We start from the raw sequence: 15,331 nt of genomic DNA, 5'->3' as shown, positions 1-15,331 counted from the left end.
TAAGTATTTCTAACTAAGGTTGGATTAGGTGTTCCTTTCAAAAATCAGAATGTATTAATCTGTGCCGTTTCCATCCAATGGACAGGACACTAGTTGAATTCATCATAATTTAATCAAGGCTGCCATTAATTTATTTGCAAGCATAGCTTTTGCAAAATTTATAAAATGTTATAAATGCCCTAGTTCTTGGATAGTTCTTTCAGTTCCCTCTATTAAGCCTTAGGGAAGCAGTTTGAAGAGTTTTGTATTTTGACCTACCAAAATTGAAATCCCAGCTCAATTACTTATATAACTTTGTAGTTTTAAGCAAGTTATTTTATCTCTTTGAGATTCAGTTTTCTCATCTGTAAACTATAATACCTACCTTGCAAACATTGTTGGAAAATAACATATGTAAAGTTATAGCACAGTTCTTGGCACTTTAAAAAAGTTTGGTAAGTTATAGCTGTCACTGTTGTTATAATCTCACTCCCAAATAATATAAAACACATAAACTGTATTCATCTTTTGTTTTATGAATGGTTTGCATGTTCAAAATATCTTACAAAAGGAAAACAGGTTGACATACTGGAAGTAATTCAGAACAAGCATATGGGAGAACTAAATTTCGATAATGACTTTGGCTAGGTAAATCAATAATTAAGAATCTAGCATGTACCAGCTAGTTTGCTAAGATTTATAATCTTGGATAAACCACTTCATCTTTTTGGGTCTGTTTCATAATTGAATTAGAAACAATAATTCCATCTACTTCATGAAATACTGTGAGAATCAAAGGTGATAATCAAGTATGAAATCTCTTTGAAAAGCAAATGATACTATATAAAGAAATGAGATGTGTTATTATGGAAAACACTATAATATCTCAGAGACTTAAATTATGGATCATTCCTGATGGAGCTTTGAAATTGCCCTTGCTCAGTGATCCTCTCCAAAATGAGAACAAAAAGAGAGGCTGTAAAAGTGTATGACAGGTATCCTTGTAGGAACCCACCTAAATGTGTGACCTCTTGTAGAGAAGATGACAGTGTGGTTTGGCAAGATAAGAGTCCAGTGTTTCCAAACACTTAGGATGAAACTTCCTCTCCTTTTCTTTCTCTTTTCTTATTTCCTATCCTCTCTGCAAGACTCCTTGAAATAATGAAAAGAAAACAAACCTGGATTACAGGAAAGGGCTGTTGTCTTAAGCATGGGTGTTGGAAAATTTTTTGTTTTGTAAGTATGTTTAAATTAATGTGATACATGTAAGTGGCCAACAAACATATGAAAAAATGCTCAACATCACTAATCATCAGAGAAATGCAAATTAAAACCACAATGAGATACCATCTCACACCAGTTGTAATGGCTACTATTTAAAAAAGCGAAAAACAACAGATGTTGGCAAGGATACAGAGAAAAGGGGATGCATATACACTGTTGGTGGGGATGTAAATTAGTACAGCCTCTGTGGAAAACAGTATGGAGACTTCTCAAAGTGCTAAAGATAGAACTACTGTTTGATCCAGCAGTGTCACTACTGGGTATCTACCCAAAGCAAAAGAAGTCACTTTACCAAGAAGACATCTACACTGGTATGTTTATCGCAGCACTATTCATGATAGCAAAGTCTTGGAATCAACTAAGCATCCATCAAAGGATGACTGGATAAAGAAAATGTGGTACATATCTATTTATATTTATATAGATATATGCAGATATTTACTATGGAATACTGCTCGGCCATAAAAATGAATGAAATCATATCTTGCAGCAACATTGGATGGAACTGGAGGCCACTATATTAAGTGAAGTCACTCCGAAACAGAAAGCTAAATACCACATGTTCTCACTTATAAGTGGGAGTGAAACAATAGGTACATATGGACATACAAAGTAGAATAACAGACACCAGAGACTCCAAAAGGTGGCAGGTGTAAGATGAAGGATGAGAACTTACCTATTGGGTATGATGTATACTATCTGGGGTGACAGTTACACTAAAAGCCCAGACTTTACCACTATACAGTGTATCCATGTGACAAAAATACACTTGAAACCCCTAAATCTATAAAAATAAAAAAAAGTAATGTGATAAAGTTATTGATGTTATGTATTCATTTTATAAAAAGCTAATTTTTTAAACCTACCAATTTAGCATACAGAACAAAGGTTAAGGAATATATTACTGTATTACTTGTATAATTTCTAAATTTTAATAACAATTTCTTTAAAGAAAGAAGGTCAGGTCCGGTGCAGTGGCTCACACCTGTAATCCCAGCACTTTGGGAGGCCAAGGTGGGTGGATCACCTGAGATCAAGAGTTCGAAACAAGCCTGACCAACATGGTGAAACCTCGTCTCTACTAAAAATATACAAATTAGCCAAGCAGTGGTGGTGGGTGCCTATAATCCCAGCTACTCCGGAGGCTGAGGTAGGAGAATCACTTGAACCCAGGAGGCAGAGATTGCAGTGAGCTGAGATCATAACACTGCACTTCAGCCTGGGCAGCAGAGCAAAAGCTCCATCAGAAAGAAAGAAAGAAAGAGAGAGAGAAAGAAAGAAAGAAAGAGAGAGAGAGAGAGAAAGAAAGACAAAGAGTACTACTTTGAGCAAATACTCCAAGTGAAACCTATTCTGAACTAAAAGACCATGCATAGATGCTAAGCCAGCCTCTTGTGGAGAGGTAAAGGGTAACTGAAGGCAGCTCCTGGGGTACTTCTTAGTTCAAGCCCCAGGACTGTCCAGGCTGAGTGGGCAGATGTTTCCCAGCATCCCGCTGGCCTCTGCAATTCTCCAGCCACACCAGATGTATGGTTCTACATAACAGTTGTGAACCCTTTCCATCACCATTCAGCTCTGAGTGTGTGGGACCCTAGAAACATGACCTAGTGAACCATAGCTATATTGGTCCGAGGGTACAAAACCTTTCACATTAAAAATCAACCTTTAAAGCAATGGTGATTTACAACTCAGACAAACACAATAAAAATGAATAATAATATGGCCTCAACCAAGGCGGCAGGCATCTCCAAATACCTCCAAACACCTTGTTCAAGAGTAGCTACTACCTACTTTTCTCTTTAAATATAATATACTAAATTATAATCTTTGTATTTAACAAAACTAATTCATTTCACGCCTACTCTGAAATATTGCTGACCCTTGGTTCAAATGTCAAAGGGAGTCACTCAGCACTGTGGCCTGTAGGCATTTCTAATCCATATCAATAGTTCCTCAAATTTTGTATTTTACAAAAAGGAACATTTACAACCACAAAAATCTATAGGATCATCGTTTTAGGGTAAAAAAAAAATGTTTAAACTGAAAACACTTAGCTTTAAGAAACTGTTGCTACATTACCTATTTTTCTCTTTTTTCTTCAGACCCAGAGAAACATTAATGAGGTCTGTCCTCATCTGGCTTCCCTGGCCAAGCACTTCTTTCTCTATGCTTGTTTGTTGGGACTGGGGGAGGCTGCATCTGAGACTCAAGCATGGTACTACTGGTACCTCTAGTTCAACATGCCTTATTGCGTACTCAGGGGACCTGAGAATAAATCTCAGGGGCTGCTAACCCACTCCAGCATATTTTGAATTTAGGTAGGGCTGCCTGCATCACCACCCAGAACACTTTGGTAGTGTTCATCTCAACTAAAAACTGGGATGGGGACAAACTGGGGCATTGATAAAAGGGATATGTATGAGGAAAGCAGCAAAAGAGACTTGGCTTCTCAACTGTAGAACACATCTCAGAATAGGGAGTTAGATTCGATAAAATAGAATTTCAGACAGATTGAATTTAGACATAATAGCTGCATTTCTTTGCATGTGCTTATTTAATTTCATTATACTCTATCATATAGTAAACATTTAACTTGTTTTGCCCTTTTTTCTATATAATTTTCCCAATGGGGTAAAAATGCTACATGCTCCTGTGTGCTCTCACACACACACACACACACACACACTCTGAAATGACCATATCAAAATCTGTATAGTTCTACACAGGTACTTTGTCATTCTAGAGAACTTTTGGGCATACTTTAACTATAGAGTGTTTAACTTCTGTCCAGTTTTTATGAGAGATCAAAGCCTTAAACCTGTGCCTAGACAAAAACTGAAATTTCACAAACATAAAATGTTAACCTATATTTTGCTTTAAGTGTTTGAGTTAAAGGTGATCTGAGAAAACTGGACAAAAGTTCATTTTGTTTAGCTTTTTAAAGTAACAATTCAGAAAATGATTGTCTGCATATTGTAATGTGCCATTACTTGTATTAATACTAGAAGGTCCTGTAAGACATAGTTTTACATATGTGAAATGTAGGTGAGCAGTAGGAAGACCGACATATCACCTGGTTAATAGCTGACTTCCATCAGATTTGGAGGTACTAGTTGGATGAATAATAATTAAAATACATACAGTACCTAATCGCTGCCTGTCTGTCGGTAGTGCTAATTGCTGTCATTGAAAAGACTGAATTGTTTAAAAAAAAGAGAGAAAGAGAAAGTCATTCTTCATTGAAGCTATCTCCCTGTATCATTGGGAGCCTATTTTTAGTACCTATAGAAGTCATGATTTTTGAATTTATTAGGGGCTGTGATGAATGATAAAACAAATCATCCATTTACATATCTTGACACTGCTTTGGAGAATACTTATTTCTTACAAGCAAGTGTCACATTGTATATAAAAGCTGGCTAATTGTGTGCTAATCTTCTGCATTATCTAGAACTCTCTGATGTGGTGTTCTATCAATGGTAATATTAATTTTACTTATTTCAAATGTATGAAATACCTTCTAAAACCCTATTCCTTTTATAATTTCTACTCTTACATTGTATAATTTTGCATTCAACTGCTAATTAAGATTAGGAGAGCACATTATAGAATATGTATCCATTTTAAACCATCACGCTTTTGTAATGCATGAAAAATACTAATATTTTATTCATTTTAAATGTAAAAAGAGAGAAAGCATTTAAGAACATTACTAGATGTTATGTTTGTTTTCATGTTTTTTTTTCCTACACAGTTCAATAGTTTCATTGATCTACTGTTTCTTACAAAAATCTGCCATGCTTTGTGAACTTCACTTTCTAATCTCATACAGCAACCCTTCCTTTATGTTATTCCTGCTCTCCCTGGTCCCAGAACAGTAGGGTTGCCTTGACAAATCTATTCAAAAGCCATTCCTCGGCCTTTATTGGTGGGGACTGGGGCCTTTGAAATTCTCTCCTCACTGCAACACAGCTGACATCTTCTTCCAGACAGAATGAATTAAGGAAATACAATAAGACACTTGATCTACCAGTCAAGGATCTTTCCACAGTGAGGACGGATTCCATGGTGCACAACCAGGGCAGCAAGCATCTAAAAATACACAATACATGCTTGTTTACCAGAATAGCAATCACTGATTTTTCCAAAATGATTGATGGGATGATTTCTTTTAAAATAAAATATGTCTGGAAATTCATTGTGTGTGTGTGTGTGTGTGTGCGCGCGCGCGTGTTGAGAAATTGTTTAAAAACCATATGAGGATAATCACATATTTTTAGCCTGACTTCAAATACCGACTTAAAATGTATAGAAGGGATATTGATTATTTTACTTATCTAAATTGTAAATTATCGTTGCCTTACATCGTTACTATTAAAAATTACCTAATTTTTAATATTGAAAGCTTTGTGTCCATAGACACACAGCTACAACTCACCAGATGGTGATTCTTTATAACTATTTTGATACAGCCTTCAATAAAGCAAGTCAAACTAAAAATTAAAAGATAGTATTCTTATATGGGTCAGATTTTGAGGAGTAAATGCAAAATCAGTTTATTACACAAATAATATAGTTTAAAAAGTAGTTATTCTTTCTTATGTTAATATTTATTGTATCTAAAAGTTAAAAATGGATACTTTTTTTCATTTTCTCTTAATTATAATCTCTTTATTTGTTTACTTCTTGACCATCTAAACTTCTCTTGAAAATATATTGCATCATGGTTCATGGAAGGTTACATGTCATTTTTTTTTTTGAGACAGGATCTCCCTCTGTCGCCCAGGCTGGAGTGCAGCGGCACAATCTCAGCTCACTGCAACCTCCTCCACCCGGGTTCAAGCCATTCTCCTGTCTCAGCCTCCCAAGTCCCTGGGACTACAGGCGTATGCCACCACGCCTGGCTAATTTTTGTATTTTTAGTAGAGAAGGGGTTGGTGGCCAGGCTGGTCTTGAACTCTTGACCTCAAATGATCCACCTGCCTCAGCCTCCCAAAGTGCTGGGATTACAGGTGAAAGCCACCGCTCCCAGCCCTTACATGTCATCTTAGTATCAGCACAGATGATTTGCTGACTTCTAAAACAAACAAACAGAAACTTTTTCACAGTCATGTTAATTATGAATAATTACTGTTTACATAAGAAAAAAATGTTAAGTGTTTGGAAAATAAATTGAATACATTCTAGTGGTTGATTTTATAGGATAAATTAATCTTTTCCTACAAATTTGGTCTTGGCTTAAATTATATTTCAACAATATTGTCTCTATTACATTGCAGAACTGTTGTAATTGGGTCTCTAGCTCTGAACCATTAGACACATCAGTGGAGTCCATGCTACCTGATTGCCCCCGGGTCTCAGCAGGTATGTGTTTGAGAGAGATATATGATTGTTGTTGTTTTTCAAGGTGAAAAATATGCTAATGAAATGTAGAATTCTATTTTCTGAATTAGTTTGCTTTTATCCTTGAGTTGTTGGATGAATTACTGGTAATGTTATGCATGGGTCTAATCCACCACCACAAATTTGTTAAGTAGCTTAAAATGCTTACCAACAAACTCAGTAAGATGAATAGGTGAAATAATTCAAGAGTAGTATAGACAACTGCTGTTGAAGCTTAGGGAGATAAGGAATATATACATGAATACCTAAACAAGGATTGGGCAGACATAAAGGATTTTCATAGAATATATGTCTCTGATTGAGTTCCAACTCAATGATATGACAGGCAGTCAAGGATGTTGTGTGTCCTAGAGACTTTAGGGAAAAAAAATTTAATGCAAAGATTTTAGTTGGTTCTTGTGTTAGCCTCTGGACTGTGCGAAAACATACAAGATGGCATACTATGCAAAGGAGACAGCAATTAAAGGAGCAACAGCAGGAATGGATCTAAAGATGTCCACAGGGAACAAAGGCAAGACTGCCTTGCCTATCGAAAGGGAGGAGGTGAAGAGGTGAGCACCTCAGGAGTATTTGGGCTCCAGGAAGTTTAAGGATAGCACTGACTTCCAGCCTAAAGGCTTTGTATTTGAGCATTAGGTAAGAAGAGAGAGTGACATTTGTAAGCTTTCTGGTTTTGACTTTCACAGTTCTCAATAAAGTGAGCAGTGGTATCTCGTTATAACTGATAGCAGAACTATGAGCTTACTCTGGCCATGGGTATTGGAGAATGGGTAAAAGTTTGGAACACAAACTACTTTATGTTAACAATCATAAGTGACAGCTAATCACTGAGTACTTAAAGTTGAAAATATGTTTACATATTTGAAGGAAATAATTTGGAGAATAGTTCAGATTCTAGGTCCAAAACTATTGTTATAACTAAACGTCACTAACATTAATACCTAAACTTCAACTGAGCTTCACTATCATTATAGCTGAATTTTATAAGTCTATAAGCCAGGGTTGAACCACAGAGACAGAACCACTAGACGATGTATATGCTACTATACACACACAGACAGACAGACATGTATACACACATATACCAGACATATACGTATATATATATATATATATATATATATATATAGCAAATTAGCACTGAATTTGCAAATAATCATTGCTCTTAGATGAAATACAAGGCCAGGTTCCTGTGAGCTTCTGGTCACATTTTTGTCAACCAATCAATATGTAAACTTGGTTTATGTGTGTTCTGTTTAATGACACCTTATTTAATATATATTGTTGATTCATTAACATTGAGCTCATGGCCAGCAGTACTGTAACTCGTATCTGAATGAAGCTTATCTAACATATATTTTCTCCGTAAGGCATATCACAGCCTTCTTGTGCTTAGCAACACTACACAGCACTTCAGCACTACATGTGGGGGCTATTGTAAACAGTGAAACCAAAAAAAGGCACAAAGGTAGAAAAATGTGGCACTAAATAGTCTATTAAAAGGACACTTGTTTACAATGTAAGATCTGAAACAAGAAGGCAGAGCATGACCTTGTTCAACCTTAATTGAGAATGGATGACTCAAATTTTTCTCCACCCTGCACATGTGCCTTTTACAAATAACTGCAAAAGGCACTTGAGTATGGATTTTGGGGTTACAAATAAATTTTAGTGAGTAGGTGAATTTGCAAATTTAGAATCCAAAAATAATGAAGACAAACTGCATATAGGAAAGGATTTGTCACTGGGATTTTACCTGAGACTTGTTAAGCAATCTCTGTAAGGATGTTGACCTTATATCTGATGGAGGAGCTTGAATTCACAGAGCAGGGAGTTGGTAAGGGAAGATGAATGTCAAGCGGCAGAGAGCAACAATGAGCTGGAACCCACAAGCAAGAGCCAGAGTCCAGGAAGATAAGCTTAAACCCACATCAGTTGGTTTTTTTTCCCCCCAGAGTCTTGCTTTATTGCCCAGGCTAGAGTGCAGTGGTGCAATCTTAGCTCACTGCAGCCTTTATCTCCAGGGCTCAAACAATCCTCCCACCTCAGCCTCCTAAGTAGGTAGGACTGCAGGCACACACCACCATGCTCAGCTAATTTATTTATTTTTAGTACAGATGAGGTCTCACTGTGTTGCCCAGGCTGGTCTTGAACTCTTGAGCTCAAGCATCCTCCTACCTTGGCCTCGCAAAGTGCTGAGATTACAGGCATGAGCCACCACACCCAGCCCATATCAGTTCTTGTTGCTTTTGTCTTTGGTGGTGCAGATGTTCTGTAGAAGCCCTGTGCCCTTTGTCATGGAGCTAAACACATGCACCAGCTCCAGGAGTCAGAGATGCTGAAGGAGAATTCACGGGAAGGTGGAGCAGATGCGGTCCTAGCTATTGCCTCACAACACAAGGCAAGCCGGCAGATAAGTGACAAAATGTGTGAACTAGAAATAGCTGCTGCTTCACTTTACCCCTCCAAATTTTCCACCAAAAAAATCTCCTTTGTGTACCATCCTAACCAGAAACAGACAGGAAAGGAATTCTGGGAAATGTAGTTCAACCTAACCAAGTTGACACATTCAAAAGCCACCACAGTCCACCTTTTGCCAAGTTGGCACTCATGTACATCTCCTCAAAATAGACTTATTCTCTGAATAAAGGCATTTAATATTAAGAAAATCATGCTTCCACTAAATATGATACAGCCATTGAAATGTACAATAGAAAAGACACTACAATCAAAAACACACTAACCCCTTCCCTAGAAGAGGGAACAAAATCCCTTTATTGTCCTTTGCTGGTATTCATTCTTCTCACCCTTGGTACCCTGTAATTTAAATATCAGAAATAAAAGTTAATTACTTTTGACAATGCATTATATTAGATGGTAAGGGAATAAGAGAACATGAAAACAAAAATATTTTGCTTATATGTATGTACAAAAATATTCGTATCAAAATAAATACTACTACATGCTTTATTTTTACAACCAATGTACTTATAGCTGGTATTTATAACTGCCTTTTTCTGCTACCCATTTAGTACAGATATACCTCAAATATATTGGGAGATCCATTCTATACAACTGCAATAAAGCAGATATTTAATGGCATCTAAAATGGTGAATCCTTTCCAGAAAGATTTCAAGTAACTTTGCCCCAGATTCATCAGAGGAATCACTATCTCTGGCATCTGTAGCCTTACAAAATGTATTTCTTAAAGCGAGACTTAAGAGTTGAAATTACTCTTTGTTCCATGACTTACAGAATGTATGTTGTGTTAGCAGTCATGAAAAAAACATGAATCTCCTTGTGTATCATCAGAGCTCTTGGAAGACCTCTGTTGTCAAGGAGCAGTAATTGAAATGAATCTTTTCTGAGCACTAGGTCTTAATGTCAGGCGTAAAATCTTCAGTGAACCATGCTATAAACAGGTGTGCTGTCATCCAGGCTTTGTTGTGCCACTTATAGAGAGCATAGGTATAGGAGATTTAGCATAATTCTTAAGGGCCTTTTAAGGCTTTTGGAATGGTAAATGAGCATTGGTTTCAACTTAAATCATCAGTTTCATTATCCCGTAACAAGAGAATCAGCCTGTCCCTTGAAGCTTTAAAGCCAAACATTGACTTCTCCTCTCTAGCTATGAAAGTCCTAGATGGCCATCATCTTCTTCCAGTAGAAAGCTGTTTTGTCTACATTGAAAATTTGTTGTTTCGTGTAACTACACTCATCAATGCTCTCAGCTAGATCTTCTGGATAACTTGCTGCAGCTTCTACATCAGCACTTGTTGCATTACCTTGCACTTTTATGTTACAGAAATGGCTTCCTTCCTTCCTTAAATCTCATGAACCAACCTCTGCTAGCTTCCAACTTTTCTTCTGCATCTTCCTCACCTCTCAGCCTTCATAGAATAGAAGAGAATTAGGACCTTGCTCTGTTTTAGGATTTGGCTTCAGGGAATGTTGTGGCTGGTTTGATAGTCTAACCAGACCACTCGAACTTTCTCCAGATCAACAGTAAAGCTGTTTAGCTTTCTTATCATTCATATGTTCACTAGAGTAGCACTTTTAATTTCCTCAAGAACTTTTCTTTTGCATTCACTACTTGGCTAACTGTTTAGGGCCTAAATTTCAGCCCATCTTGGCTTTTGACATGCATGCCATCTTAAGCTGAATCATTTTTAGCTCTTGATTTAAAGTGAGAGATAGCAACTCTTCCTTTCACCTGAATTCTTGAAGGCCATTGTAGAGTTATTCATTGGCCTCATTTCAATATTGTTGTGTTTCAAGGAACAGGGAGGCCCCAGGAGAGGGATAGGGACAGGAAAACTGCTCAGTTGGTAGAGCAGTCAGAACACCTTTATCAATTAAGTTCATTGTCTTCTATGGATGCAGTTTGTGGCACCTCAAAACAATTACAATAGTAACATCAAAGATGTCTGATCAAGGCTGGGTGTGGTGGTTCATACCTGTAATCCGAGTACTTTGGGACGCCAAGGTGAGAGGATTGCTCAGAGCCAGGAGTTTGATACGAGCCCAGCTACAAAGCAAGACCCTGTCTCTACAAAAAAAAAAAAAAAAATTTACATTAGCCAAGCATGATGTTGCAAACCTACAGTCCTGGCTACTCAGGAGGCTGAGCAAGAGGATCACTTGAGCCTAAGAGTTCAAAGCTACAGTGAGCCAGTGAGCTATGATTGTACTACTACACTCCAACCTGGAAGACAGAACAAGACGCTGTCTCTTAAAAAAAAAAAAGAAAGAAAGAAATCACTAGTCACAGATCACCATAACATACGATAATAATGGAAAAGTTTATTGGCACAGAGAGGCACAAAGTGAGAACATGCTGTTAGAAAAATGGTGCCGATAGACTTGCTTGATAGCAGTGTTGCCAGAAAACTTGAATTGGTTTTTGAAAAAAGCAGTCTGTGAAGTGCAATAAACTGAAACACAATGAAATGAGGTGTGCCTGTATTCCCTTTGTTCTCAGCAAGCACTTTAGTTGGTCAAGATTCTTCGCCTGGTGAAATGACCCATACCTTCATTCTCAAAGAGTCTGGGCCATTAGCAGTCCTGCCTGAATTAGGTGATCATAGTATGCTATTGACTGTAGTTACAGAAAGTACTTACAGGTACTCTAGAGCATTTCCTGCATTGCAGAGATATTACTTATTACCCATTGTGTAGTAGCAACTCAGTTTTCCCTTGGAAATCAGGATTTATCACCCATTCAGTATTGTGCTCCCACCCAGTACATCCATGTCCTGTTGATTCAGTGGCATAAGAAGATCGAAGTGGCAAGATTGCAGTCTCAACTTCCAATTCAAAGGAATTAATGTTATGTCACCAAATGGAAACATTTCTCCTTTTTGGAAATAAGACCTTTAGACCAGCGGAGTCTAAAGTCATGAGCATGGGAAGCAAGATCTCCACTAGTAGATCACTAAGGGCAATGGGTAAAGAAGGCAGTCCCATATCTGTGCCTTTATTCCCAGATTTGGGGCAAAGAGCAACATATATTAAATGCTGACTTAGAGAAAAGTTCATATTTGGAGGATATTGTCCAACCGCACAAGGTTTTGTCACCTAACAGGCACAGCTGAGTCTTCAAAAGGTCATTTCAGCATTCTGTCAAGCCTGCTGCTTAAGGATAATGGGGAACATGGTAAGAGCAGTGAATGATGGCAGACCTCAGGCTCTCTCTTGTCCTCTAGCTTGCTCACTGTGATGGAAGCCTGCTGCCAGGTTGTAAGCTGCCCTGTGGAGAGGGCCACATGGCAAGGAACTGGTATCTCAGGCCAAAAACCAGGGAGGACCTGAGGTCCACCAACAGCCATGTAAGTGACCTTAGAAGAAGATTCTCCCCCAGTTGAGCTTTGAAATGCCTACAACCCCAGCCAACACCTTCCTTGTAGTCTTGTGAGAGACCCTGAGCTAGTATCACTCAGCTGTGTTCAGATTTATGACCCACAAAAACTGCGAGATGATAAATGTACATTGTTTTAAGCTGCCAAGCTTTGGGGGTATTTGACCCACAGCAGTAGATAATTAATGCAACAGGCTTAAACTTCAACTCAGGTGGTTGCACAAGCCTACGTAGAAACAACCTTAAACCTTTTTTGAGACTAAAGCCTTGTAAGACTCCTCTTATCCCTGATACCTTAGGGTTTAAAAGCACCTCTTTCCAAAGATGCACTAAAATGCTCGTTGAAGACAATTTGTTCCTACCCTTGCTCCCCCACTGATTAGACTTTGCTGTATAATTTATCAGAAGGAAGATTAAATGTGTTCTTTATCATACTTGATCTTATACTAAGTCACCTTTATTATTCAGTTCTTCTCTATTTTTCTTCCTTAGGACAGAAGTCGATATTATGTGTAACTTTTCATTCCCTGTGGGGTTTTTGTTCTAACAGATTTGGCCTAAATCAGAAGGAAATTTTATAGACATTCCCCAGCACATATCCATTTATTGCTAAAGTATTTATTGACACTTACTGTGTTCCAGGCTTTATTCTGGAAGCTGGAGACATAGCAGTGAACAAGAGCTCATCACGACTATCTTGTTCTCCATAATTTTAAGAAAGAATGAATTGCTTTCTGGGCCTGTGCTAGTGAAAAGGTTCTTCCTTTAGAAGCTGGCATCAACATTAGGTTGCATCAAATAAGAAGTGAGTTAGGGCCAGCACCCCCAGGATTTCCCACACCTACTTATAAAAACTTACCACTTCTTCAGCCCAACTTAGTGATTTCCCTCAGAGTCCATAAAACTATGTTGAACAAGATTAATTGTTCAACATTAATTGATTGAGGTGATGGCAGGAAATTCAAACAGAAGCAACCAAAGGTTGTTAAAGTACCTTTGAAATGCCTGAATTTCTCTGATCAATAATTTCTGTTATGTGTAATTTAAAATGTTAATATTATTTGAAGATTTCAACCTGTGTACTGGCCACAAATTAGTACCGGATACTCAGGCTGTATATTCAATTTAATGAAGATTTTTTTTCCAGCTTTCTAAATTGTAAGGTTTTTTTCTTATTATGATATGCTTTGATCTTTTGACTGGAAGTTTCACAGCGATAGCAGTAAAATTACCTATAAACGTACATACTCATTTAATACTCTGTTTTTTCCTTTATAACTAGATTTTCTTTCTTTTACAAAACAAAAGTATGTATTGGTCATAATAACTTCATTTTATGAATGTTACTTACCTGTGTATATATAATTTAAAAGCAGATATAAAATTTTAAATTTTTACTTAAAATATCACTGACATGTTCAGCATAGATATATTGTTTTTATTTTTCTTTTTTAAAATTTTATTTAAGTAGAGGCATGGTCTCACAATGGTGCCCAAGCTGGCCTTGTTATTCACTATTAATGTGTGGGATGGACAGGCACAGTGGCTCATGCCTGTACTCCCAGCATTTTGGGAGGCCAGAGCTCGAAGATCACTTGAGGCCAGAAGTTTGAGACCAGCCTGGGTAACATAGCAAGGCCTCATCTCCACTAAGAAATTTTTTAAACATTAGCTAGGCATGGTGGCATGAGCCTGTAGTCCTAGCTACCTGGGAGGGTGATGTGGGAGGATTGCCTAAACCCAGGAGCTCGAGGCTGCAGTGAGCTGTGATCGTACCACTGCATTCCAGGTACATCTCCACCATCCACTATGTACTTAGATATATTTATATGTAGTGGATATTTGAGGGGTCTTGAATCTATGTCAGGTGACTGGATTCCCACTTCTTTTTATTTACAGTGTTTTCTTTTTGTTGTTGTTGGCTTCTAAAGACCAAATCTCTTTTTTTTCCCATAGGTTATTGGGGTACAGGTAGTATTTTGTTACATGAGTAAGTTCGTTAGTGGTGATTTGTGAGATTTTGGTGCACCCATCACCTGAGCAGTATTTGTAGTCTATTATTTCTTGCCCCACTCCCACTCTTCCCCTCAAGTCCCTGAAGTCCATTGTATCATTCTTATGCCTTTGTGTCCTCATAGCTTAGCTCTCATATATCAGTGAGAACATACGATATTTGGTTTTCCATTTCTGAGTTACTTCACTTAGAATAATAGTCTCCAATCTCATCCAGGTCTGTGCAAGTGCTGTTAATTCATTCCTTTTTATGGTTGAGTAGTATTCCATCATATATATACACACACACCCCACAGTTTTTTATCCACTTGTTGATTGATGGACATTTGAGTTGGTTCCACAATTTTGCAGTTGTGAATTGTGCTGCTATAAACATGTGTGTGCAGGTATCTTTTTCATATAATGATTTATTTTCCTCTGGGTAGATACCCAGGAGTGGGATTGCTGAATCAAATGGTAGTTCTACTTTTAGTTCTTTAAGGAATCTCCACACTGTTTTCCGTAGTGGTTGTACTACTTTACATTCCCACCAGCAGTGTAGAAGTGTTCCCTGATCACCGCATCCACACCAGCATCTACTTTTTTAAAATTTTTTATTATGGCTGTTCTTGCAGGAGTAAGGTGGTACCACTCTGTGGTTTTGATTTGCCTTTCCCTGATCAGTAGTGATGTTGAGCATTTTTTCATGTTTGTGGGCCATTTGTGTATCTTCTTTTGAGAGTTGTCTATTCATGTCCTTAGTGCACTTGTTGATGGGATTGTTTCTTTGTTACTGATTTGTTTGTGTTTGTTGT

The 15,331-nt window shown here is 37.6% G+C and overlaps 1 protein-coding gene across 15 annotated transcripts in view; it reads left to right on the top strand.

Moving 5' to 3' along the window:
* Nucleotides 1-15,331, top strand: part of ARB2A (ARB2 cotranscriptional regulator A) — a 508,497-nt gene that overhangs the window by 334,667 nt on the left and 158,499 nt on the right. For 14 of the 15 annotated variants that reach the window (XM_064376141.1, XM_021665393.2, XM_064376139.1 and 11 more), the window contains one exon: nucleotides 6,543-6,627. In XM_064376141.1, coding sequence (XP_064232211.1) covers nucleotides 6,543-6,627 — 85 coding nt within the window. Of the gene's footprint in view, nucleotides 1-6,542; nucleotides 6,628-8,933; nucleotides 12,883-15,331 lie in introns of those variants that run through there. The other variant, XM_064376138.1, reaches the window with a different exon arrangement.

The sequence above is a fragment of the Aotus nancymaae genome, unplaced genomic scaffold (genome assembly GCF_030222135.1).
Source record: "Aotus nancymaae isolate 86718 unplaced genomic scaffold, 86718_ANA_hifiasm-v0.15.2.pri h1tg000014l, whole genome shotgun sequence".
Classification (NCBI taxonomy): Eukaryota; Metazoa; Chordata; class Mammalia; order Primates; family Aotidae; genus Aotus; species Aotus nancymaae.
The sequence above is the reverse complement of the archived record's forward strand: the minus strand, read 5'-3'. Positions and strand labels throughout refer to the sequence as shown.